Raw genomic sequence first — 25,300 nt, forward strand, 5'->3', positions numbered from 1 at the left:
TTCCCCCACCTTTAAAACTTGACATCATGATTACCATCATTGGATCTCTCAACTTCGATTTGGTGACAACAGCGAAACGCATCCCAGAGGGCGGGGAAACTGTTGGCGCAACTAACTTTGCTACGTTCCATGGTGGTAAAGGTGCTAATGAAGCTCGAGCCGCTCGTCGGTTGAGTCCATCTGACGTCAAGGTCAAGATGGTCGGCTTGGTTGGAGACGACACTTTTGGCAATGAATTGCGGGCTGGACTCGAGAAAGAAGGTGTCGATGTGAGCCAGGTCAATTATTCAGATAAACGCACCGGTATTGCCACGATTTTGGTGGATGCTGAAGGCGAGAACAGGATCTTAGTGTACCCCGGAGCCAACGGAGATTTCTCAATTGACAAAGTGTCGGAAGATCTATGGGCTGAATCTGAATTTGTTTTACTTCAAAACGAGATTCCATTGGAGTCGACCCTTGAAATCCTTAAGCAGGCTGCCAAAACTGTCAAAACTGTCTACAACCCCTCTCCGATTTTGGACGTTCCCAACAGCGCCTACGAAAACGTCGATTACTTGATTGTGAACGCTATTGAGGCTGGAATTATCGCTCATAATGACGGAAACTCAGTTCAAACTCAGAATGATGCTGAAAAAGTACTGGACTCTTTGCTGGATCTCGGGGTTCGCACGGCAGTTGTTGTGACATTAGGATCGCATGGCGCCGTGTATGCATCCAAGGAGGGATCCGAACGAGGATTTGTTTCTGCTGCGAAAGTCAAGCATGTTGTAGATACAACAGGCGCCGGTGATACGTTTTTGGCCGGGTTCATCTCCCAAGTTCACCAAGGCAAACCTCTTGAAGAGAGTTTGCAGTTTGCTACAAAGGCATCGGCTATCGTTGTAAGTAGAGAAGGTGCTGCTGCATCTATGCCTACATTAGAGGAGGTGTTGTCTTCTTAGAGTTTCTCGGAGCTTTTATCTTCAATAGATAGCTTAGCGTCTTCAAAATGTTCTTTATCACTCTCGACCCCACCATCCTGATCGATATCTGTCCATCCTGGGAGCTCGTCTGAATCTAGATCCTGGTTACTGTTAGAGTCTGGTGTGAGTGCCTGGATTTTTGGGTGGCTGGGTTCTTGAGGACTCATTGGTCGTGCGGGTAGTGCTGGAGGTTTGCGCTGGGCGTCGCGACTTTCCTGGCGAGATCTGGTGGCCGCTAGATGGGCTTCCTCGAAAAGAGAAGGCTTTAGATGTCCCAATGGTTTGGATGATCTCTTTCGGTAGAAAAGTAGATATGCCGCACCACTAATCGTTTGCTCTGGATCCGCAGGTGTCACCGAGGAATCATCGAAATAGTACCAGTTTCCATCGCTATCGTTCTTCGCATAGGCCGTGTAATGGCCTCCGCCCAGGCCACCGTAATGGTTATCAACTGCGATCAGATCGTATATCAAGCTTTCTTCCGACCCTTGCACGCGAGATGTCATATCAAGCCCTGTAATAGGGAATGTGACAATATCATTGATCTTATCTCTAAAGCTTTGGAAACTGCTGAACCGTTTGAGATGAATGGTTAAAATATCAGGTGCTGTCCAAAGCTCAATCTGCTTGGTTGCTTGACGAAGCTCTTTGCAATTACTGCAATACCAGAAATCATTCTCGCCGAGAACTTCAGGCTTTTCGAAGGCATCCAGGCAATCTTCAAGAGTGGTTTCTTTGACTTTGCGGGACTGCGCGGCAGTAGCAAGCTCGTTCTCAATTTGTTCTGGGTCCAAGAAATCAAACTCATCCTCGAATTGAGCAATTAAAATATCTCCTGCATTCAAAATTGGCCCCTTCTCAGCTGATCCTTGTAGTGACGTAGTCTCAATTATATTGTTCGTATTCTTGATACTGACGAATGATTCCTCAGGAGAGGAAACAGGCCCCGACAATGACGAGACCGAAGATGCTGAAGACATCTCGACATCTTCAATGTTCTCTTGAGCATCTTTCATTGACTCTAGAGACTCTGGAAGATCTGGCTCTCTTTGGTCATCCAGAGACTGAAGATTATAAAAAGAGGAAACAAAAGTAGATTCAAGAACACGATCACCACCCGGTCGTTTACTTAATTTGCAGTTGAGAGGTTCTTTACCTGTAAACTGCTTGAACCTCGTATCCACTAAACATCGTAGCTGTTCTACCGTCTCATCACCTGTCGTCATAATTAAAAATGGGAGCCCAAAAGACCGTAAAGAACGGCTGTATACAGCGATGGGGAGTTCACCTTCGACTTCGTACAAAACAACATCATCAGATGCATTGATAGTGTCACTCACAATACCATTGTCATCATGAAAGTTGTAAAATTGTGAATCGTATATATCTCCAACCAAAATCTTTGAGGCTTTCACGCCAACAAGCCCCGCGACCTGTGTTTTGAGTTTTGCAATGCTGTCAAAGGGATCCAAGGCAACCTCTGTTTGTTTCACGGGGCCTGACAAAGGTACAAAAGTAACTTTATGGACCCAGATATTAGATGATGGAAGAGGAAGAGTCAGATCGGAAAAGGGATCGAAAGTGACAGATACTTTACCACATTCTGGGCAAACGACTGTTGATTTGTAAAGGCCAGTGAACAAATCCAGAATAACAGAATCGTTTCGTTTGCGATGCAGGTCCCAGCATTGATCTGCCAGCTCTTTGACTGCTGCTGGATCGGCTAGTTTATCATCAGGAAGTTCGGGTTTCTCTGTTTGCGGTTTGTCGACTACGCGATTCAGGTCTTCATGTAAGCTATCGAGTAAAAATGCAGTGAACTCTTGAGAGTCTTGCTGGATATAACCAGCGAATGCCCTGTTATATCGGCCAATTGTTGATTTGAAAGCGGTTGGCGAAAATGCACCAAGACGGTCGCAATAAAGGTGGCGGACTAGTTGTGCAAAAGCTTCAGCAACGTTTCCTCCATATCCGATTGGATTCGTTTTATTGATATCTTTCCGGTATTTGCCAGATACAAAGAAAGCAGCTAGTTCTTTCACATGCACCAAGCATTGCAAAGAGGAGTTCATATAGCAGGAATTTCCTAAGTTTGTCAAACCCATTGTCCCCGTCTTGAAAGCATCATACGGCTCGACAATCAAACGATCACCATTAGACAGATTGATGTCACCAGCCGCAGAGTCACGGTTAACGGAGCGTACGCTTAGACGTCCAAACTCCACTGCAGAAATGACGGGCTTCCAGGCCTTGGCAACCCATAAATCACCTTCAATTCCATCAACTGCTTTCCCAATCAAATCTGTTGCTCGAAGAGTACGATCTTCGAGGGTCTCGTTGCTTGCCACAACACTGATGGGTATGGTAACAAGCGCCTCTTCTCCGTACCACGATTTCAAAAGATTGTACGATTCTTCAGAAACAGGGTGTCCATTCTCCGGGCTTTTGCAAACAGGGCCCATTGGTTGTGATCTCGGCGATTGAAAAGCTTGCCACCATTCTCTGTCAAGTTTTACCGAGTTTGTCTCAATTTTGTCTGTGTCGTCTTCGCCGCTTTGATCGCACGAGGAAGCATGTTCGATAGCTAAAATTTTGGAAATACGATCTGCCTCCACATCATTACCCGCATCTATCTCTATTACAGGCTCGGCAGACGCGTCGCTACAAACAGAGCTCCCAGAAAGCTTGGAATATAGCCTCTTAGTGCCCGTTGTCTCCATTTGTCAGCCGCGATACTCGCGCGTGGAATTGACGACACAATAAACAATTGCCCAAGCAAGTAAGATATGTGATGAAAGGCTGTTGATAGTATAGTGAGGATATTTAGAAAAGATACTAGCTGATAGCCTGCTTTCGAGCTTTAGGTTGTAATAGACAATTTAATGCATGACGCGATATGCAACCAGATTTGCATACGCATTCTAACGAATCACCATGCCCTTGTTGTGATTCTGGGGAACAGCAGACCGGCGAGTTTGTGTTTCAAACAGTTTCCAGAACTTCAAATTTTCGTCGGCAGCACAAGTTGCCAATATTTGGCCATCGGGAGATAACGCAGAGTAAAGTACTCTTGTGTCATGTGCTTCAATATCCAGAGTCTTGGTGAGAGAGGGATAGGACCATAGTGAGATATGGTTACTGGGGAATCCATGACAAGAGACGATTTCGCGATATTCTGAATTCCAATGTAATGCAGTAACTTGAGAACCAGTATCAACTGAGTTCATTCGGGACCCGGTGCTGGTATTCCAGAAATGGATATGCGCGTCTTGACTACCACCACCAGATGCCAACAAACTAGACTGCCACGGACACCATGCTAGGGCTTTTACAGCTGCGGTATGATGACTTTTTGTGAACTGAGGGGTGGATGACCGACAATCCCAGATTTGCACAATGTTATCGTTGCCTCCACTGGCTAACTGTAATCCGTCGCTACGCCATGCTAATCCGCATACTTCAGCGGCATGACCGTTGAGCTCGGCGACTTTATGCTCTTTAATTCTGACATCGTGATGCCAGATGGAACCATCGCGCCCGCCAGCAGACAAAATGTGTTTTTCCCATGACATGACGCCAATACGAGTCGCCCGACCGCCCATTGACCGCAGCCTCTTTTTTTGCTCAACGTCCCAGATTTGCACAGATCCAGTACTTAGTGAGATTGCGAGGTGCCCATCTTGTGACCATTTAACAGAGGAGATGTAATTTCCTGTTGGGGCCTCAAACAATGCAGCAGCCTCTCCAGTTTCGGCATTCCAAATATAAACAGTATTCTCCAAAGCAATTGCGAGCTGGTTAGAACATCCCCAGTCAATGAGGTTCAAATAGTAGTCGTCAATCACTCCGGGAGCATCTAGAATGCGATCGGGCACGGTAGCTACTTTTCTGCGGAGCTGAGCAGGCAGACATGGTGTAGGCGCAAAACCTGAGTACTGGCTCCGAAGATCACAGTTTCGAGCTGCAGGAGCAGGTACCTGGAATTCGAGAATCCGAGAGCTTCGAATGCCACAAGCTCTAGCTAGGTCAGGCTGCCCGTCGCCTTTGTAAAATGTTTCCGAAGCCACCGAGTTTGAGCGCGATGCGGACTGGGTTGAAAGCCCTGGCGAAGAAGGCGTGACGCTGGGAACAGAATTGCTCCTGTTTGCAGGGGCGCCAATATCACCATCCAAACGAGAAATCAACCGGTTGGGAATGAATCTATCTGCGGCAAGGAGCTTCTTCTTGCGCGGACTCTCACGATTAGACCGGGGTCGGTCCTTAAATGTGTCCAGTGAGGGGTCGATCGAGGTAGACAGGGTGCTGTATCGTTGACTTTTGCGAGGTGTTACGATCATTTTATGCGAAATAGCAGATTCAGTTTTGGTACAATTATGCTAATTTTATGCGCGCAAGTCCCGCTTGCTGCTCTGTTCTTTTTGACCGACGTTAATGGAGGTAGAGAATTATATTTTGGATTAGGGTGCGCCTTAGGGGGTCTTTGGTGATCTGTTTACACATTTCCCAATTAGGCACATTGTAGCTAGGAGCGTCAAGTGTGAATAGCTATGCGGTAAAACCGAAAACGAAGAGAAGCACTCAACCACAAAGACCGAATATTTGGTCTGATTTCGTTATTTAAAGAATCTTGTCAAATGTTGCCGATTTACCGAATATAACCTGGGTTAGGGTATAGAGCTGTGCCCTGAAGAGGTATTCTGTGCTCACGTGAACACGGCTGCCGGCAAAAGCACGTGGGTGCCCACGTGCTAGTCTTGTTGAAAGTCAAGAGTTCACATTACGCTTTATAACCAGAGCACAAATGAGTCGAACATATAAAGGATCGAGGAACATCGCTCCATTGGATACTATGTTGCCCACACCTCCCTCGACTTCTATGAAAGTCAAGAGCCCCGTAGACAGTGAGGGATTCCAACTTCCTGGCCCGTTGCTCGAAAACAAATCGTCGCCAGAGTTACCATCACGTCGATCTACTACCCAACCTAAACGTAGGAATCACTCTGATATCGAGCGCCGTCGCCGCGTAAAGATCAATGGCAAGTACGATGAGTTGCGCCAGCTCGTGCCGTCGTGTGCAGGATTTCGATTCGCAAAGCGTGGTGGAGATTCAGGACTTCACAAACTTGACATTCTTTGTGAAGCTGTGGAATATATCAAACAGCTACAGAGCCAGGTTGACGATGCCCATACCAAGAAGATGCACTATGCTGTGCCGTCTTCCGTGGCCAGTGAAACCGCGGTCTTGCGTGCACCAGACGTCACCCGACCAATACTTAATACCCAACTCCCTAGTCCTCAGCTCATTGCCCTGGCTTCCGAGGCTGAAAAGCTAGCCCCGCTCCCAGTCTCTGGGTCCCAACGCTCTAGTATCGCGAATCTTCTCAATTAAAGCTTTTGATAAACTATGCACTTTATATTTAATTTTAGTTAACAATGTACACGGATTTACTGTCCGTAAAATCCCTGGCTTTCCAAAAGCAAAACAATCTGGTGAACGGCGGTGCGAACGTCGGTTTTTGTCAAGTCAACAGTGATGTCTGCATTGGTAGGAGTTTCGAATTCTTGATCAACACCCGAAAATCCAGTGATCTTGCCCTCGCGAGCAAGCTTAAACAAGCCCGAGCGGTCGGTCTTCTCGCAGTGCTCCAGTGGGGTCGAAACATGGACGAGGAAGAAAGCACCAAACTTTTCAACAAGAGAACGAGCAAAGTCACGGCCATCCTGGAAAGGGGCGGTGGGGGCAGCAATGACAACAGAGCCGGCTTTAGTGAGCTCACCAGCCACAAATGCAATGCGCTGCAAGTTCTTGTAGCGATCATCATGGGAATATCCAAGCTCTTTTGAAAGCTCCTGACGGATAGTCTCACCCAGAAGCAAACTGACGGGACGACCGCCTTGCTGGTTAAATGTGACTTCGAGAGCACGGGCAATTGCCTCACGACCAGAGTTGTGGTAACCAGAAAGAAGGATTGTGAAGCCCTGTTTGTGACGAGGAGGGTGGTTCTCACGGAGAACCTTGACGACCTCAGGATAAGAGAACCACTCAGGAATAGACAAGCCCAGCTTGAGTCTGCGACGGAGCTCTGTACCTGAAATGTCCAAAGTCTGGGTGCCTGCAGGAACCTCGTCTTTAGGAGCGTACTCATCCTTTTCAGGCAAATAGGTCATCATTTGGAAAGGAACAACCTCAATTCCTAGCTCATCACGATATTTCTCAACCAAAACTTGAGCATCGTAAGGTCCGTAGAAATCGACGCCCTTGGAGTTTTTACCGGGACCAGCGTGGTCACGGCCAACAATGAAGTGGGTAGCACCGTAGTTCTTACGGATAATAGCGTGCCAGACAGCCTCACGGTCACCACCCATACGCATGGCCAGAGGAAGCAAAGACAAAAGAGCCATACCGTTAGGGTAACGGGGCATGAGCGCCTCGTAAACGCGAACACGAGTGAAATGGTCGATGTCACCAGGCTTGGTGAGGCCAACGACGGGGTGAATGAGCACATTGGCTTTGTGCTGGCGAGCTGCACGAACAGTCAGTTCACGATGAGCACGATGCATGGGGTTGCGGGTCTGGAAAGCGACAACCTTCTGCCAGCCAAGCTTAGCAAACTGAGTACGGAGCTCTGCAGGAGTGTTACGCAGGCCAATGTAGTCGTAGTGGTTGATACGATTGATAGCCTCGAGTTTACCACCAACGTAATGCGACTTGACCGTCTCGTTTAGGAACTTGACAGCGGGATGCTCGGGATCACCGCGGAAAACCTTGTCGGCCTCACGCTTCTTGTCGACCTTCCAAATATCCTCAATTGTGATGATAGCCAAAGCAGCTTGGTCGCGGAAGTCACGAAGGGTGACCCGCTTGCCGGGAGCCAGCTTCAACTCTTCAATGTCCTCTTCAGAAACATCGAGGTTAATCGGCATTGAGAACAGCGAACCATCAGCAAGACGCAAATTGTCCACAACATTGTCATAGTCGGCCTTGGTCATGAACCCTTCGAGAGGAGAAAACCCACCGCATAGAATGAGCTCGAGGTCGCACAACTGCCGCTCGGTTAGCACGAGATCAGTGAGGGTGTCGGCTTCAGCACGCAATGATTCGGCTCTGGGAAGGTCACGCGCCAAAAGGTCTTTCAGTTGTCCACCGTGGGGAGGGTTTGCCATCGTATACTGTGCAGAGTTTGTCCACTAGTTGCAGTTTTATGACTTTTTCATGCATACATACCATATCACCCTCGATTGCGTGCTAAATGGGTTAGGGTAACGATGTGGTGGATGCAGCCGGCATCGGCCCTCTTGACTTGCCCTGCCCACCACTGTTGGATGGATGAGTTCTTTGTGATACTCTTTGCAACCTGCGGGCAGGTTGCAACCCGTACCCTGACGAAATTTACGGCGTGACTATTTTAAGGTTCACTTCGCGTAGGCTGCGGCTATGTGAAACCCGGCCAGGGGTACGTACCAAGACTGGATAGATAAAGTTAGTACAAAACCAGGACAATGCAAACCTGGGAACTGATATATATGCAAGTTTTTAGATATTCCGGGCCAGACCCTTTTTATTCCGTGTCGGGTACCATCTGTGCTGATCTCATACCACCTAAGCCCTGTTTGGTGAGATTGTAATGCACAGTACGATTTTACCGACAGACGAGAGATTCGTTCAAAGGAAGGTAGGACTCGTGACGAGAGCACAAAGACGGCTGGCCCGCTTTTTTCGCTACCAGCGGTCTAATGCCGTGTTAGCTCGCTTATTGCTGGCAGTATGCGCAATGGCTACTATCTATCGCGTGTTCTTTTTCTCAGTATCGCCAATAAACATTGATATTGACGGAACTGGCTCATTTGAGTTCTACGACTATTCAAAACAACAGAGTAGTGGTGCCGGTGCTTCCGCAAGAGAAGAGCGCATTCTCTTGTGCACGCCTCTTCGCAATGCTGAGGACGTTATAGATCTCATGTTTGACCACTTGCAAAATCTCACCTACCCGCACCATTTGATCGACCTGGCATTTTTGGTTTCAGACAGTGACGATAAAACCGAAGAACTCCTGGAAAAACGAGCCAAGTTGGCCTTCAAGCTCCCCCAGGAAGAGCGCTTTGGCTCGGTGGACATTTTCAAACGTAGCTCTTTCGGTGCTACAGTTGGACAAGGTTTCGACGACCGACATGGTGTAGCTGTACAAGGCGTACGCCGGAAGCTGATGGGCAGAGCCCGCAACTGGCTCCTTTCTGCTGCTCTTAAACCCCACCATTCTTGGGTTTACTGGCGTGACGCAGATATTGAGACATCACCCAAAACGATTTTAGAAGACTTGATGGCTCATGATAGAGACGTTATTGTGCCCAATGTCTGGCGGCCGCTGCCAAAGTGGCTAGGCGGCCAGCAGCCCTACGATCTCAATTCCTGGATGGAAAGTGAGGCCGCGTTAGAGCTGGCAAAAACGCTGGATGAAGACGAGGTCATTGTTGAAGGATACGCAGAGTATCCTACCTGGCGTCCTCATTTAGCTTATTTCCGTCGTGAAGATGGAATGGGAAACATTAATGACATTGTAGACCTGGATGGTATTGGCGGTGTGTCAATTCTTGCCAAGGCGAAGGTTTTCAGGGCCGGTATCAACTTCCCTGGCTTTGCATTCGAGAATCATGCAGAGACGGAGGGATTTGGCAAAATGGCTCGTAAACAGGGGTTCTCCGTGGCCGGCTTACCCCAGTACACGATCTGGCACAAATACGAACCGAGTGTAGATGATATCCGCGAGATGAAGGAACGGGAACGCCAAGGTCTACCAATTGACTAACGACCTGGTTAACATTATAGCATTATGTCGAAGCAATTCGGCTATTTTCTTTCATTTATTTCTAGAAATTTTAATCAGCCTGATCCTCTTGAATAAACCACCATGCCTGCCTTGCGACCAGATCAATCGGTCAGGCCGAAATTCCTGGGTCTTTCCTCAACCACATTTTCTGCTTTTCGAACTAAACAACCACCTGACACAGCTCTTTCACAGTCTTCCTCGGATGGAGATCCCCCGCGTTCTTAGTCACGCCGGCTCCTTGACTAACCCTCACGTCCCACCACCACCTTTGCCTTCAAGACAACTTCTAATGAGTGCTAAAGCTAGAATCCTTGAGCATATGAACAAAGACCATATGGTCAGTCTTTATGACTTCCTTGCCTACTATGAGGGCATCAAGCTGGACTACTCCAACCCATCTCATTCAGTGGAACTGGTGGATGTCGAACTGGATCACATCACACTTAATTACATCAAAAACGGCCACTCTAAAACAATTGTCACTCCCCTCGATCCGCCCTTAAAAAGCCTAGGTGAGGCTCGTGTCAGATTCGTAAAAATGGCGTTCGAAGCGGCTGATGCCTTCCAGGTTTCGCCATACCAGATCAAGAGTTTTCATCCTCCTGCCCAACCAATTAGCGGGATTATTGCTTCGCTTTTTGGAACTTGTGCTTTTGTAGCATTGAGTCCCCGCTCTGTTGGTCGTATCCTGCAACGACGATCTCCTCATCTCGCTCACTTCATCCGTCAGAATGCCCGTCGTATTTTTGTTGCCACCATCATTATCCATTTGCTTGAATACTTTTTGTTTTTGCGAGCCAAGCTAGATAAGTTCAGAGTATATGGTGCTCTGCGTCTCAAGTGGTTCCTGAGTACTATGAGCGTTGGCTTCCCAGCTTGGCGTAGGTTTGATCAGGAGATCCACCGGCTCAGCACAGTGCGACTCAAATTTGAAGCTGAAAACCCTTAATTGAAGTTCCATTCTTGCTATTTGTGATGTATTTTTCATTGAAAGACTTTTTTTATATATAGTATGAGAAACATGTTGTCTACTAACTTAAACTAGACCTGCCTTGTCACTGGCATCGACGCTGGCTGAGGTAGTTCGCGTGTTGTATCGAGAAAATGGTTTCTCTAAAGCAGCCTGAGGGTCCTTGACCTTGTAGAAGTCGGTGAACTTGCGGTAGTAGACCCGCTTGGCCCACTTCCATAGTTCAACCAACAAAATAAATACAGCTAGGCCAGCAAATGCAAGACCCCATTCCCATTTCATAGGCTTGTGCTTGAAAACACTCTTGTTAATCACAGGAATATAAATAACGGGGAAAACTGTGACAAAACCCCCGATGACAGACCAAAACAAAAGTTGATTTCTCCACAGGTCGTCGAACAATTGCTTTGCCTTGTTTCCTTTGCCCGGTGTCATATTGAAAAGTGATCGACGCATATCGATCATTTCCCAGGCCAAGACCAGCAAAGCCCAAGTCATTTGCACAAAGGTAACTGATCGGGTGCGGTAGACGTAGTAGCACGCGTCACTGTAGTTCTCGTTACAGTTATGTCCCAGACGTGCTTTTCCATCACCGTAGCCATAAATCAAACCTACAAATGTTGCAACACAAATGCATGCCAAAAAGAAACCGTACACAACCATATCCACAATGACCTCCCAAGTGAAAACAGCAGATTTGGGGTCTTTGGGAGGCTTGTCCATGATATCAGGGTCAGCGCGCTCCTGGCCCAGTCCCATAGCGGGGAAAGAAGAGGTGATCATGATAATCCATAGAACCTCGACAGGTGACATAGGGAAAACGGAGAAGTTGTCATTGTCTTTGAAGGCAAGGCCGATAAGCAAAAAGAGGACTTGCGAAACATTACCTGCCAAAAGGTGCAGAACAAACCGTTGAATGTTATCAGTCATGCGGCGACCTTCTTCAACAGCATTCAAAATAGAGGCAAAATTGTCATCAGACAAGACGATGTCTGCTGCGCTCTTGGCAACGTCGCTCCCGGCAATACCCATTGCAATACCAACATCTGCCTTTTTGAGTGACGGCGAATCGTTGACACCATCGCCAGTCATAGCTGTGAAAGCATCACGACGATGTAGCGCTTCGATCATGCGAACCTTTGTTTTAGGGGCGCAGCGAGCAATCACCAAAGGCAAAACAGGAAGCTTATCAACTTCTTCATCAGATAAAGCATCAAACTGAGTTGCAGTCATAATCATGGCTGATACAACCTCCGGGTTATACCTGTGTAAATCCTTCGGTACAATGCCAACCTCTTTGGCAATGGCAGTGGCGGTTGCAGGGTGATCACCGGTGAGCATGTGGACATTGATACCCGCATGGTGAGCAAGTGCCACAGCTGGGGCAGATTCCAAACGCGGAGGATCGTAGATACCCACCAAGCCAAGTAAGCAAAGATCATTTTCAACTTCATCACGGTGTTTATTGTGCCAATCTGTTCCACTCCCCTTCTCGAGGGTCCTTGTGGCAAACGCAAGAACTCGAAGGCCCTCTTTAGCGAGCTCCTCAACTTTTTCAAAGATGACTTCATGATCCTTGTTGGTGAATGGGATCCGCTCAGGATTGTCGGTGTGCTCATCTCCGTACCAGTGCGAGCAAAGACCCAAGATCCGTTCCGTGGCACCCTTTGTGTAAACGTTAATTTTTCCGGATGCACGGTGCTCATAGATAGCTGTCATCCGTTTGATAGAAGAATCGAATGGATATTCAGCCAAATGATTGAAGATTTTGTGATGGGGCGCACCGTCGTCAGCACCCACCCATAGGTCGCGTTGCCAATTAAGACGTGTAACAAATACCTGGATAGCAATTTCAGTTGGATCACCAGTAGCTTTCCAAACTCCGTCTGATGTTTCATGTACTTCGGCAATGTTCGCCATACTAGCGGTGTACATAAAGTCTTGGAATCGTTCGTCTTTCGGAACCTCAGTAATCTCCTCGCCATCCTCCATAGTGATACGGCCAACTGTTGGGTTATAAGATTCAGTACTCTCACTAATAGATGCTGTATCGTAGGATGGGATCCATACCCTTCGAACGATCATCTTGCCTTGGGTCAAGGTACCGGTCTTGTCACTGCAAATATCATTTACAGATCCCAACGCTTCCAATGAATCCAATTTGCGAATCATCACATTTCGTTCCACCATAGATTTGGTTCCCACGGCCATGGTAATAGTAAGTACAACGACCATGGAAGCAGGGATCATAGCCAGAGCTGCGACAATAGCATAAATAGCGACTTCACGAGTCACATTGAATTCTTGAGCGGCCATTGAAACGATTGCAATAATAACGGCAACAAAGAATAAATAAATAGCCAGTCTCGACATGAGACGATGCAAAGGGGTACCCTCGTTGATACCCAAAAAGTTGCCAACCACATCTTTAACAGAGCCACCAAATGCATGAAAGTAGTCCCGCTTACGGGCATTACCCTCTTCATCTCGCTTCACTTTGCGGAAATGAGAGCTCTCGCCATTCAAACTCTGGGCAATCTGGCCAATCTCAGTTGCCATACCCGTAGCTGTGACAATGGCGGTAGCACGACCTTTAGAAACTGTGGAGGATGCGAAAGCCATGTTGATGCGATCACCCACCGGCAAATCAGGCTGGGAAATTGGTCTATATTCTTTGACGACAGGTAAAGACTCGCCGGTGAGGAGCGCCTCCTCTGTTTCAAAATTCATGCCACTGACAAGTCGGCAGTCGGCAGGGATAGTCTCGCCCATTTTGAGGGTAATGAGATCGCCCACCACGAGGTCCTTTGATGGAATTGTTTCCTCATCACCTTCTCTAATCACACGAGCGGTGGGGGAAGACATGGACTGCAGTGAAGCCATCGTCTTTTGAGCACTGTACTCTTGAAAAAACCCCACCACCACGTTAATTCCAACGACACCGCCAATGCAGCCGCCAGAGATCCAATCACGGATGGCTAGAGAAATAATCATAGCAATCAGCAAGACAAGCACCATGGCGTTACAGGTTTGGGCAATCAGCACTTTTACAGCAGATACACCCTTTGGCTCTTCGAGCAAGTTCTCACCGTCTTTGGCAAGGCGCGCCTTAGCGTCCTGTTTTGTCAAGCCACTTTTGGAACTGGTTCCAAGTTCACGCTCCAGATCAGAGATGCGCTGGGACCACGGGGTAGCCCCACGATCTTCGAGGGTGCCACTTTGGAAGGAGTCGCTAGCCTTGCCATTGTGCTTCTCCTCAATGTAAGATGTATTTACCGATTCATTCTCAGTGTATGTTGTAGCTGTCGTAGTACGATTCATATGATTTCCGAATCTGTCTTGGCTTTCTTTTATATCTATTGGAAGTGTGCCAAGACTGTAGTGCAGGCTGCGCACCCGTGCATGCTGCATATTCTGAAGGTAGTCGCCGAGGCTGTGCTGGATTTGCAAACCCCAGGCTACCGCGGTTACAACGGCTTTTCATGGCTGATTGCTACAATTCAAGATTATTGAAGTGTGCAATACATGTTTGGTTGTCGATAAGGGCTGAAGTTTGCTAGAGTCAAGTGATTGGGAGAAGTCCCAACATGTAGCTCAGACACCCCACAATCAATAAGGATCGCTTGTGCAGTCTACGTGGTGGTTCGAGGGCCTCGCTAACAATTATGAGGCATTGAAGTCAAAGTTAAATTCTGTAGTATACAGAATGAGCAATTATCCGAACTACTGCTATCAAACATTATCCCGGAGCCGACTGCTGAACATACAACTCTCGCTAGGCTAGGATAATTACATCCAGCATTTTGCCGGATAACCTTGCCGGGGAAGACAGAGAGCCAAGACTAGGGCTAGGTTACTCTTGGCACGGGGCTTTGATCCAGATTTTGGTTAGAATCATTGGTTCAAAACACAGAACAAACCTATTTATTCCAGCAATCAATTATCATATTACTCCAGCAAACTATATACTACTATATATCCACCATTCAAATCTGAATTAAACTGTCGCATTATAGTGCTCTTGGCAAAATCGTCCCAGTTAACCTGCACGTGCATCCTTATCGCCATGAGATCAACTGTCTACAAGACGATTTGCCAAGACTTCAATATTGAGCGTTTAACCCAGCCATGGGTATCGGCGTACTGTGCCCATGACAGTCTAGAGTAAGATATTTGATCCAGCTGGTAGCTGAGCCGCCACGGGCGGGCCAGGAGTGGGCGAGTCATTAAAGGCTCATATTTCCACACAAGATAGTTGGCTAGAGAAGCTTGATAATTGAAGTAGTCTAATTCAGGGCCCAGTAGTCGCCTAAATCGATCTGCAGAACAAACTGGACCTACCCTTTCGGATAAACCCTCAACGAACCCAATATAAAAATCTTGAACTAAAAGTTTATCTAAATAAGTTAGCAGAGGATTCACCTGCAAGACCAATGAGATTGATCACAAACAAAGTGGTGCTCAAGTAGGCAACCACCTGGGAGTAAATTGCACACTTGCGCTTAAGGGGCGAGGCGCCTTCCTGCTGATTCTTGGAATCAGGGTGGTCAATATGCTCGAAAGCAGACTCGCTCAATTCACTAGGCTCAGCAGAAGGAGAATTGGGCACAGTGTTAAGGTCACCGTCGATCTGGTGCTTAAGATCAACCGCGCCATAGAACTGCAAAAGACCAATCAGTGGAGCACCCAAAGAGACATACAGCAAATAAGGGTGTTTACCAGCCTGGCTAGCCAACAAATAACTAGACAAGAGGGAAACAAAAGAAAAGCCGGCCATGACAGCAGCTTTACCGGCTTGAACAAGCATCTTGCGGGCTGTCGCAACTGCAAAGGGAGTAACAGTGCGGTTGCACTTGTTACGACTGCAGCAAGTCAAGCTCGTGGGAATAACAGGGTGAATGGCCTCGGCTAAAGCCAAATTGTAACCCGCCCACAGTCCAACTGTGGCGGTGCCGATAACTTTTGCGGTCAGCAGTGTGAAAGGCATTATGATTAGTTAGCAAGACGCGTTCGAACATTAACGAGCACATAGGGGGGGCGTTAGGTAGATAAAAATGCAATTTATAAATAAGGTGAATCTGGTCAAATACGGCGGTTTCTTTTCACTTTTGAGACTTTGACTTCCTCAATATCTAGCGGGCTGCCAATCTCCGAGCTGGCAGCTACCTTCAGCTCTTCTTCAGAAGTGGCATACTTTTGCACGATGCTCAGGTACTTTTCGCGGTCGCCATAGTCGGAATTGGTGGAAATATCGTCCCAATCCAGCTCTAGTAGGCTTCTTTTCTTATTGACTTCTTCAACAAATCGCTTGGGGTCACGAAGAATATCAGTGACATAGTCAAGAATAAACACCCCGCAATCGACACTGTTTGATTGGGAGGGTGTCTTTGCAATGATAGTACAAATTTTCGGCTGAAATACCTCGTTAGGGTATTTCAGCTCAAAGAGTTTTCTGAAAATATCTTTGACAACCGGTTTAATGCCTCTTGCTTTGATATTGGCCACACCCAGCGAGTCTGATAGAATTAACGACAGAGTGTTTCCCTCCAAAATAGTATCAAATCCAATCACTGCAGCCAGAGTCCAATGGTAAGCACCGTGAATGGGAATGAGATATATGCTTTTGTCTAACGGCACTTTGCTTAGCCACGACGCCATCCGATCCAACCCAGAGGCCTTCTTAGCTTGGCTGTAGAAATACGTGCTGAACACATGGGTACTGAACTTGCTGTCTTGATTGCCATATTCATCCATGAAAACTCTCGAAAAGAAGTTGATGAGATTATCGTTCAAATAGTACCTGGGGAGAAGTCGTCCGACGTCGGATGCTGCCAACTTTATAGCCCGACGCTCGGAGACACTTGTATAACTGGCGCCGTTAATGCCTCTTTTTTTAAGGTCGGCAATTGATTCCTCAGTAGGTTCCTCAGCAGGATCCATGCCGAGCTCGTCCAAAGAGTCCTCAGCAGCATAGTCCACAACCAGACGAGGTCGTTTTGGTTTGGCCCTCTCCGGCGAGTTTGAAAACGAGTTGCCAGAATAGTGCTCTTCATTAGTTTGTGGACTATCATTCTTACTCGAGCTTTTCCTGTTAGGATCCTCTTTTTCGATTTCAGGTTGATCAAGAGTAGAAATAGGGGTCTTGGATCCGATGAGCTTGAGCTTTGCCGGGCTTTCAACGCTGGATAAACTCGAAAATGAGGATCGCAGTTTATCCTTTTTACGCGCATAGTTCAAAAAAAGAACTTTGTCGTTTTTATCCTCAAACCGAATCCTTATGGGCGCCGGCCGGTTGCCTCGTAGCAGATAATCTTCGTGAGGAATGTTCTGTTCGACGGAAGACAAATCAGCCCAAAAGGATAGAAGACGTTTGTGATCCCAAGTTATATCAATTGCTGTTGGGCTCAAGTGCAAAATTGCCTTGAATACTTTTTCCGTGCCGGGGGCTGGCCCATCCTCGAGAATCAAACAGCTCACAGAGCAGTTGGCAAGTACCTTACGAGGTTTGGAAGAGTTCATTTGAGACAAGCTTTTATACTGCGCTGGTCGTGTATTCAGGGAGTGCATAAGTCCTCGATCTTTAACATGACGACTTGGCTTATTCGACATTGAGGGACGCGTGAGAGACTTTGGTTATTTCCATCAATTTTTTTGGGGTTTTTTACAGCCTGGGTCTGGAATTCGTGGACCCCGATAGAAAACGCACCCTTCGATCCCTAATGAAATAGAACTTGAGGTGTGGATGTCACGACCAGGCAGTTCAAAAAAAAAAGATCTTGGGATTTTTACCGGTCACTACTTGGTTGCCACAAGGGGTGTTGGGGCAATTGCAGTTCACGTGACCACCAACCCAAAATCTCTTGGCTGTGGGGAGCGGCAACTGGGGTAGTAGCCGATCTGAGTCATTTACCCGGCAGTTTGCGACCTCCCAAAAAACCTTGGGAAAAAAGTCACAGGGTTTTGAAAAATAAGCGCCATCCAGAGTGATAACTCTTGACCCCGTACTGCCCAAGATCGCCCAGGTTTATTTGACTTTGTGAATCTTGAGAATAGAAAATGCTGTCTCTACGGGCTATTCGAAACTTGAGGTTCTGTACAGCGTCCCGCAACTTTCACAGCTCTGCTTGGGCTGCGAATCGGCAGGACAAGACGCCTTTCCAGGTGTTTATGGAGACATTTCGGACCGAGATGAAAAAGTCCAAGGAGTTGAAAGAAGATATTAAAGCATTACAGGACGAAACTGGCCGTTTGTCTGAGAGTAACGCATTCAAGCGGGCGAAAGAGGCACTAGAAAAATCCAAAGAAGCCGGCTCTGCCACTGGTCGGGCTATTAAGAAGACTTCCGAGGCTGCCGGCCATGTTGCGTCGGCCACCTGGAATTCGCCCCCCGTTCGGCTGTCTCGTGACGCAGCCTCGAAAACTGCCGATGTACTGGAGAAGGCTTCCGAACCTTTGCGCAAAACTGAACTGTATCAGAGCGTAAAGGATGTTATTGATGACGGTGCATCCGTTCGTTATGGTGGCTTTGAGACGAAGGAGCAGCGTAGAGCTCGTCGTCTCAGAGATTTAGAAAAGCGTCGCATAGCTGATCTTGCCGCAGGCCGTAACGGTCCTGTCAAAGCGAACGAAAATGCAGGAGAGAGCGTTGTGGTGCACGCCACTGCCAAGCCTGATACTGATTTCAAGGCCACACCTTTGGGCCGTAAAATTGGCGACATGAAACTCGCCTACGAGGAAAGTGAGAACGGTCTTGTTTCGGCCGTTCGCACAGTTACCGACAAGATCGGCTGGTTCTTTGCCGAGACAGAAAGCGGCCAAGTTGCCCGTGCATTCAAGCAAATGGACCCGAACTTTTCACAGGACAACTTCCTTCAGGATCTGCGAAACTTCATCTTACCTGAGGTCCTGGACGCATATCTTCGTGGAGATCAGGAAGTGCTGAAGCAGTGGTTCAGTGAAGCCTCTTTCAACGTCTGGAATCAGACCACCAAGGAGTACCGTGAGAAGCATCTGTACTCTGCTGGTCGTATTCTGGACGTCCGTGGAGCCGACATTGTCCAGACAAAAATGCTGCAGCCTGCTGAGATCCCCGTGTATGTTGTGAGTGCCCGTGTTCAGGAAACCAACTGCTACAAGAGCATCAAGACCGACGAGGTTGTTGCTGGTATCCCTGACCAAATTCTTATGTCTGCCTATGTGATGGTTATTACTCGCATTCCCGAGGAGATGGAAAACCCAGAGACCAATGGCTGGAAGATCCTAGAGTTTGTCCGCGGCAAATCCCAGGAGTGGACCTAAGGAACAATGACGCTAATCATGTATATGTATAAAGAGACTGCTACAATGGTAGCTAATGTTTTTAGACATTCGTTTAAATCTCAGAGTGTTCGAGCAGTTTGCCTACCGCCTGCGGTGAGGCCACCCTTACCCTTGGGCTTAGGAGGGAGGAGCCCAGAGAACTCAATTTTTTGTTTCGAGATCTCCAGCCGTGTACTTACCCTGCTCTCCCAAGCGACTTGAAAGGGATTATTAGCCCATCCAGCTACTCAACCCCGAACTCCGTGCTCGTCAACGCAATGCCTACGAAGACTGCGACAGTACATGAGTCGGAAGAATATCCTAGCACTCAACCATCACTAGATGCCGCGAATGGGGCTGTTTCAGCGGCCCGGCCCAAGCAAAACGGCAAAGTCGCAACGGCCCCGGTTGAGGACGACAGTGATCTGCCGGACTCAGAAGCAGAAACTGAGCATATCGATACAAGCCCGACGAAGAAGCGACCGATTTCAAGCGCTTCAACCAGCCCAGCGAAGCGCACTCGCATTTCACCGCCAGGCACACCTGAACCCGCAGAGGAGAGCGGGGAGAAGAAGGCGACAAATGGAGATGCAAATGACTCTAATGACACCGACGAGAGTAAATCAGGTGGGAAAAAATTAGGCGGTGCCAATCGAGAGCTCCGAAAGAGAAAAGCACATGTTAGCGCCGAGCCAGCGCCAGAAGAGGCGGAGGACGTGGGACAAGGTAGTGCGGAATCCAATTCAGGCAAGGCTGGCTCTGAAATCAGCGGTCCAGAGGAAGCCGACAGTGGAGCCGAACAGGATATTGGAGCCGACAGTGGAGAGGAGGACGAGGTGGATGACGAGGAGCAAGCCGCCGCACAAAAACAGCGCCAAGAAGCCATTGGGTTTCTGACAGATATCGAGGTCCAGTTTGCAGAGTTCCGCAATCAAGTACATGAAGATCAAATGGCCCGCTACGAGCTAGAGATACAGATGTGTGTTGAGGGAAGTCACCCAGAGCTGTCGACCATCCAAGAGTCAATAAAGAGCCGCCTGGACGATAGAGTTGACCGGGGTCGAGTTTTACATGAATACCAGCTCGAGTGTATCCACAAACAAACGAAGGCTACACGGGCTCATCTGCATCAGCAATTTGTTCGGGAGCGATTTGACCTGCGCAGCGAGCTACTGTCGAAAACCACCCGCAAATGGTACCAGGTGAATTACGAGCGAAGAGCAGCCGATAGAATGGTACCCGACTATGGCTACAGGGGCCTGGGGCAGGACCACGTGTCGAGCGGCCCTGTCTTGGCGGCCATACAAAAGTTTGCTGGATTCCCTGCAGCACCCCGGGTTTCAGAAGCATCCATGGAAGAGAAAAACGAAGATCTAGCGGCTCTGGGTCTTTGTTAGTTTCTGATTGTACAATTACACGATACGAGGCCAGCACGGCAGTCGGCACTAAGCTCAAATGAGATCGCACCCACCAAAATTCTAATTAATTTGAGTGTGCACTGAATCCAGCCTGTATGGTGCGGAACTTTGACTAAGGTTAGAAAATGGAGCGTGAGCACGCATACGGGGAAGGTCATGGCTTTCCAGTCACCATGCGTCCCTCCGCCGACCTTCTAATATTTCTAGCTGGAGTTTCATTATTTTTATTATTTACACAGGCCCCCAATATATATTTCTGTTACTGCTGTACCTTTATTTTGCACATTAATTTAACTATTCCCCGCAATTTCGCCCTAGAAAGCTTTGATTCTGTTTTCTTTTAAATTGGCACTAACCTTCGTTGCACACACATGATAATCTTACAGAGTGCGTTAAACGCTTTTCTGGTATTTCGGCTGCCTGGCCAATCTTTATGATTAGTTTGTCTGACTTGCACTGCCTCCCTCAGAATACGACTCTAGTAAACGGTCGGATTCATGTCTGCATGCAACCTGCAGCAAGTACTGCATTTCTTTTTCCCTCTCAAGTCCTTGGCATCGGTGGCAGGGTAAACGCGGTCTAGAGACAAACTTTAAGTAACTTGCATTAAATTTTACGGCGATCGCTATCCTGCATATTTGCAATGGTCCAAAAATCCTGTTTAATTCCGGAGTTGCTGTTCACCCCTCGCGCCTCCTTTCCCAAACCGTCCCCGAGGGGTCCACTGCTGACAGCCAATGGGATTTCGAGCTCCTCCCACGTGGGCCTCGTGATTATGCGCGAAGCTGAGTTAGAGTTAGGCGCCCTGCATGGCGCAAAGCAGGCGTTTATACTTGGGAGGTTGGGAAAATTTGATGTTCATATTGATACTCTCTACTTAGTTGGAGGCTGTTCTCAGGTACTATAAAAAGTTGTTGCCATCCCATTATTCTGACCTCGAGTACAAAGTTTCAACGTCAATAAATCTATGAGTCAAGAAGTCAAGCCCGTCATCCACACCTTTGCTTGTCCCCCTCATCTTCGGCCAAAGTCGAGTAAGAAATCGCCCTCGCCGTCCAGCTCAAATCCAGGCTCTCCTGCTTTAGGACCTAATAAATCTCGTCTGAAGTTTCTTAAATCACCTATTTTGCGCGCCCGTTCCCTAGTAACCCCACCCACATCCCCTGAACTTTTTTCCCTACCAAAGCCAAAAAGAATGCCCGAGGAAAACAAGAAACTCATGCAGTTTTGCACAGTCTGTGCCTCCAATCAGAACCGCTCTATGGCTGCTCATCTGCTGCTCAAGGAAAACGGCTTCAACGTTGCCTCCTTTGGCACTGGTAGCACCGTTCGCCTCCCTGGCCCTGCCATCGACAAGCCCGTGGTTTATCAGTTCAACGTACCGTACAATGAGATGTACCGTGAACTCTCCACCAGGGATACGCGTCTTTACACTGCTAATGGAGTTCTTAACATGTTGGATCGGAACCGCCGGATCAAGGACCACCCAGAACGCTGGCAGGACCAGAACCAGGTCTTTGATGTCGTTTTTACATGCCAAGAGCGCTGCTTCGATTCGGTCTGCATCGACTTACTCCACCGCGGCGCCAAGCTCAGCCGCCCTGTACATGTCATTAACGTGGAGATCGAAGATAACCATGTTGAAGCGGCTGCTGGTGCCGATGCCATTTTGGAGCTTGCCAATATGATCTGCCAGAGCCCTGATCCCGATACCGAGATTATCGAGATCCTCAGCGCCTGGCAAAAGACCCATCAGAAACTGCCCTCTCTCTACCAGATGTGCTATTTTTGAGAATCGCATTCTAGCAACAACACATTATTTATAGTCATGTACTTCTATCTCTTTTCATCTGTTTGTTTCTCGTCCTGCTTTCTGAGCCACCGCTCGTTCACAACCTCTGGGCTCTCTAGAAATTGTCGTTGGAACAGCGAAACGTATTTGGATCGGGGATTGATGCCTTCACCCACATTAAGTCTTCCAGTAGGTAATGGCTGCGAAAATGGGGACACGACTTGCAACATTGTCTCGGCCATGACCATTTTTTGCCAGTGCTCATGGTATACGTTGTGTACGTGCTCTAGAGTGGTATACGCACTTTTTTTCCACTCCATCTCTTCAAACCCACAGTCGTATAGCACAAGTGGGACTCCCCAAGCAATCTCATATGCTGGACGACGTGGTGTAGCATCGACATCCAAAAGTCTGCTCAAGACATCAACCGGTTCAAGGCCCTGGCCAATAATAAATAAAATCGCCATAACAGATCGCACTTGGTTCCACAGGAAAGCAGTGCCCCGAAGGCTAAGAAAGTGAAGGTCCCCAGTGGAGTGGACAATTTCTGCTTGAAGAATTGTCCGCTTGAAATTGGTGATCTGCTTCGAGGCGTCTACTTTACAGAGGTTTCGAAAATCATGTTCACCGATTAACAGTTGCGCAGCCTCGTTCATCTTCTCAACATCCAGATCTCTGGCATTGAAAAAGTATCTGTAATGTCTGTATTTGCAGCTAAACCGTGCGTCAAATCCCTCGGGTGGACGAAGGCAGATCTCGTATGCCAAAATATCCGCTGGTAGATGGCTATTGAGAATCTTGAGATAGTCCAGCTCCCGAGAATCGTTTGCTGGATCTCTTTGCTCTTCAAGAGACAGGTTTGACCGTAAATTCAGCGAGATCACTTGAGCCATTGCACTGACATCCCGATCTGTTCGTCCGCAGCGGCTGAAATTGCAGTCCAGGGGATTCTCGCTCGGAATACAGCGTGTTTTGTACAATGCATTCAGTATTTTCTGTTCAACAGTCGGCGTCTTGGGGTCTTTCTGTACCGCGAGTCCATGGTAATTCCACCCCAGATATGCGAATCGAATAGCGACAGGACGGGTGGTATACTTGGAAAAGTCCATTTGCTTTGCCCGCTTCGTCGGCAGCTCCTTGGCCGACGATTTCGGTACATGTGGCTTGGTCTTGTTCTCTAGCTCCAAAACCCGTGCAATTAATGCCTCTTTAGTCCATTTCTCGTAGGTCGACATTCTTCGGTACATGCAGGGTCTAGGAGAAAAAAATATTATCTAAGTTTCATACATTTTTCAAACTAATGGCCTCGAGAGAATGGGGGAATCCTTTGCTACCATGGATGGTGGAGGCTATGAGAACGCTGGGCTTTGAACTAATGACGCCCGTGCAGGCTTCTACGATTCCTTTGTTAGCGGGTAACAAGGACGTCGTTGTTGAAGCCGTTACGGGCTCAGGAAAAACGTTGGCGTTTCTTTTGCCGGCATTGATCCGTCTAGGTCGCTTGGATCCATTGAAAATGGGCGACACTAACGTTATTATTGTTTCTCCAACCCGTGAACTTGCCAAGCAAACTTTCACTGTTCTAAACAACGTTATTGAGCTCGCACCAAATCCAAAGCTCTATCGCACTCAACTTGTTACCGGCGGCACCAATAGCGTTGTGGTTGATGTGAAAAACTTTCTTTCTAAACCCCCGCATATTGTCGTTGCTACTCCAGGCCGGCTTTTGGAGCTCTTGACTGCTCAGCATGTTCGCACCTCAGCCGTCGACTTGTTGGTGCTTGATGAGGCCGATCGTTTGCTCGATCTAGGAGTTGATCAGACAATCAACAAAATTTTGGGGCTCCTACCAAAACAAAAACGAGTCGGTCTTTTCTCGGCTACAATGAGTGGCTTCATTCAGGACATCATTCGAGTTGGCATGCGCAATCCTGTGAAGGTTTCTGTGCAAAGTGCTAATGCGACGCCTGACCAGCTTAACATTAACTATATTACTGCTTCCCCCACGGAAAAGCTGCCGAAAATGCTTAATCTTCTACAAACGAAAAGCTACACCAAGGCTATTGCATACTTTCCAACCTGCATCTCAGTAACCTACTGGTATCAAGTCTTGAAGTTATTCCTGAGCGACACCTTACTGTTTTCAATGCATGGCCAGCTTGCCCAGGGCCCTCGTATTAAAACATTGGACAAGTTCACGGAATGCAATGACCGTTGCATCCTTTTGACTACAGACGTTGCTGCTCGAGGGCTGGATATTCCGGATGTTGATTTTGTTCTCCAGGTCGATCCTCCTGCTGATCCCAATATGTTTGTGCATCGTGCAGGCCGGACCGCCCGGGCAGGCAAGCGTGGCGAAAGTGCCGTGTTTCTGAACGGTGATCTAGAACAAGGATATGTGGATTTCATGGATGTGCGAAAAGTGCCCATGTCCGAGCTGGACTTGGACACGGGCTCACTAACTTGCGAACAATACCTTGATCGCATTCAGTCTTGGGTTCGTGAGGATAGAGCAAGGCATGATCTAGCCCTGCGCTCATTCTTGTCCTATGTGCGTTTCTACATGAACCACACCGCCAGCTCTATTTTCAGGGTTGCCTGCCTAGACTTGATTGAGCTTGGTCGGTCTTTTGGTATTTTGCGTCTGCCAAGAATGCCTGAACTCAAAAACAAAGAGAACGTGCCAGAGAATGGCTGGTTGGTGGAGCCATTTGATATGGACAACTACAAGTATGCCAATGAAGCGCAAGAAAAGGCTCGTTTGAAAACTAAAGAAGCCAGCGAGTCGAAAGAAGCTGCTGAAAACCGACGAAAACGAAAAGAACGCAACACAGTCGCCTGGTCTGATAAAGTTCAGCGAAAAGACGATGCCGCCAAACGCCGTGACAAGCGCCAAAACCGAGCGATAGCCGCCAAGAGTAAGCAGCACGACTCTGACTCTGACGACAGCGATGTGCAACGAGACTGGAAAGAAGAAGTGCAAGCTCGAAAAAGGAAAACTAATAACAATTTACCTGTTTTTGACTTGTAAA

General features: G+C 47.9%; 15 protein-coding genes across 15 annotated transcripts; 8 read left to right on the forward strand and 7 right to left on the reverse strand.

Moving 5' to 3' along the window:
- Window positions 1-26: 26 nt before the first annotated feature.
- On the forward strand, window positions 27-944 carry B9G98_02523 (Ribokinase; the record flags this gene model as incomplete). Its single annotated transcript, XM_024809080.1, has 1 exon — window positions 27-944. The coding sequence occupies one exon, from the start codon at window positions 27-29 to the stop codon at window positions 942-944; it is 918 nt and encodes a 305-aa protein (XP_024664848.1).
- On the reverse strand, window positions 941-3,685 carry B9G98_02524 (putative ubiquitin carboxyl-terminal hydrolase 12; the record flags this gene model as incomplete). The annotated part of the gene is made up of 1 exon (XM_024809081.1): window positions 941-3,685. The coding sequence occupies one exon, from the start codon at window positions 3,683-3,685 to the stop codon at window positions 941-943; it is 2,745 nt and encodes a 914-aa protein (XP_024664849.1).
- A 201-nt stretch (window positions 3,686-3,886) lies between these two features.
- On the reverse strand, window positions 3,887-5,302 carry B9G98_02525 (WD repeat-containing protein slp1; the record flags this gene model as incomplete). Its single annotated transcript, XM_024809082.1, has 1 exon — window positions 3,887-5,302. One exon carries the CDS (start codon window positions 5,300-5,302, stop codon window positions 3,887-3,889), a length of 1,416 nt encoding a protein of 471 aa, XP_024664850.1.
- A 464-nt stretch (window positions 5,303-5,766) lies between these two features.
- B9G98_02526 (Transcriptional regulator of yeast-form-adherence 6) lies at window positions 5,767-6,354 on the forward strand (the record flags this gene model as incomplete). The annotated part of the gene is made up of 1 exon (XM_024809083.1): window positions 5,767-6,354. One exon carries the CDS (start codon window positions 5,767-5,769, stop codon window positions 6,352-6,354), a length of 588 nt encoding a protein of 195 aa, XP_024664851.1.
- Window positions 6,355-6,410: 56 nt separating this feature from the next.
- On the reverse strand, window positions 6,411-8,129 carry B9G98_02527 (Sulfate adenylyltransferase; the record flags this gene model as incomplete). Its single annotated transcript, XM_024809084.1, has 1 exon — window positions 6,411-8,129. One exon carries the CDS (start codon window positions 8,127-8,129, stop codon window positions 6,411-6,413), a length of 1,719 nt encoding a protein of 572 aa, XP_024664852.1.
- Window positions 8,130-8,590: 461 nt separating this feature from the next.
- Window positions 8,591-9,769, forward strand: B9G98_02528 (Mannan polymerase I complex VAN1 subunit; the record flags this gene model as incomplete). The annotated part of the gene is made up of 1 exon (XM_024809085.1): window positions 8,591-9,769. One exon carries the CDS (start codon window positions 8,591-8,593, stop codon window positions 9,767-9,769), a length of 1,179 nt encoding a protein of 392 aa, XP_024664853.1.
- A 223-nt stretch (window positions 9,770-9,992) lies between these two features.
- Window positions 9,993-10,739, forward strand: B9G98_02529 (hypothetical protein; the record flags this gene model as incomplete). The annotated part of the gene is made up of 1 exon (XM_024809086.1): window positions 9,993-10,739. The coding sequence occupies one exon, from the start codon at window positions 9,993-9,995 to the stop codon at window positions 10,737-10,739; it is 747 nt and encodes a 248-aa protein (XP_024664854.1).
- An 87-nt stretch (window positions 10,740-10,826) lies between these two features.
- B9G98_02530 (Sodium transport ATPase 2) lies at window positions 10,827-14,081 on the reverse strand (the record flags this gene model as incomplete). Its single annotated transcript, XM_024809087.1, has 1 exon — window positions 10,827-14,081. The coding sequence occupies one exon, from the start codon at window positions 14,079-14,081 to the stop codon at window positions 10,827-10,829; it is 3,255 nt and encodes a 1,084-aa protein (XP_024664855.1).
- A 1,072-nt stretch (window positions 14,082-15,153) lies between these two features.
- On the reverse strand, window positions 15,154-15,747 carry B9G98_02531 (hypothetical protein; the record flags this gene model as incomplete). The annotated part of the gene is made up of 1 exon (XM_024809088.1): window positions 15,154-15,747. The coding sequence occupies one exon, from the start codon at window positions 15,745-15,747 to the stop codon at window positions 15,154-15,156; it is 594 nt and encodes a 197-aa protein (XP_024664856.1).
- A 95-nt stretch (window positions 15,748-15,842) lies between these two features.
- On the reverse strand, window positions 15,843-17,369 carry B9G98_02532 (Ubiquitin-like-specific protease 1D; the record flags this gene model as incomplete). The annotated part of the gene is made up of 1 exon (XM_024809089.1): window positions 15,843-17,369. The coding sequence occupies one exon, from the start codon at window positions 17,367-17,369 to the stop codon at window positions 15,843-15,845; it is 1,527 nt and encodes a 508-aa protein (XP_024664857.1).
- A 447-nt stretch (window positions 17,370-17,816) lies between these two features.
- Window positions 17,817-19,058, forward strand: B9G98_02533 (Mitochondrial import inner membrane translocase subunit TIM44; the record flags this gene model as incomplete). The annotated part of the gene is made up of 1 exon (XM_024809090.1): window positions 17,817-19,058. One exon carries the CDS (start codon window positions 17,817-17,819, stop codon window positions 19,056-19,058), a length of 1,242 nt encoding a protein of 413 aa, XP_024664858.1.
- Window positions 19,059-19,336: 278 nt separating this feature from the next.
- On the forward strand, window positions 19,337-20,455 carry B9G98_02534 (Transcriptional regulatory protein DEP1; the record flags this gene model as incomplete). Its single annotated transcript, XM_024809091.1, has 1 exon — window positions 19,337-20,455. The coding sequence occupies one exon, from the start codon at window positions 19,337-19,339 to the stop codon at window positions 20,453-20,455; it is 1,119 nt and encodes a 372-aa protein (XP_024664859.1).
- Window positions 20,456-21,443: 988 nt separating this feature from the next.
- Window positions 21,444-22,268, forward strand: B9G98_02535 (RNA polymerase II subunit A C-terminal domain phosphatase SSU72; the record flags this gene model as incomplete). Its single annotated transcript, XM_024809092.1, has 1 exon — window positions 21,444-22,268. The coding sequence occupies one exon, from the start codon at window positions 21,444-21,446 to the stop codon at window positions 22,266-22,268; it is 825 nt and encodes a 274-aa protein (XP_024664860.1).
- A 44-nt stretch (window positions 22,269-22,312) lies between these two features.
- Window positions 22,313-23,515, reverse strand: B9G98_02536 (tRNA pseudouridine(38/39) synthase; the record flags this gene model as incomplete). Its single annotated transcript, XM_024809093.1, has 1 exon — window positions 22,313-23,515. One exon carries the CDS (start codon window positions 23,513-23,515, stop codon window positions 22,313-22,315), a length of 1,203 nt encoding a protein of 400 aa, XP_024664861.1.
- A 53-nt stretch (window positions 23,516-23,568) lies between these two features.
- On the forward strand, window positions 23,569-25,299 carry B9G98_02537 (ATP-dependent rRNA helicase SPB4; the record flags this gene model as incomplete). The annotated part of the gene is made up of 1 exon (XM_024809094.1): window positions 23,569-25,299. The coding sequence occupies one exon, from the start codon at window positions 23,569-23,571 to the stop codon at window positions 25,297-25,299; it is 1,731 nt and encodes a 576-aa protein (XP_024664862.1).
- Window position 25,300: the final 1 nt, after the last annotated feature.

This window comes from Wickerhamiella sorbophila (genome assembly GCF_002251995.1).
Source record: "Wickerhamiella sorbophila strain DS02 chromosome Unknown contig3, whole genome shotgun sequence".
Classification (NCBI taxonomy): Eukaryota; Fungi; Ascomycota; class Dipodascomycetes; order Dipodascales; family Trichomonascaceae; genus Wickerhamiella; species Wickerhamiella sorbophila.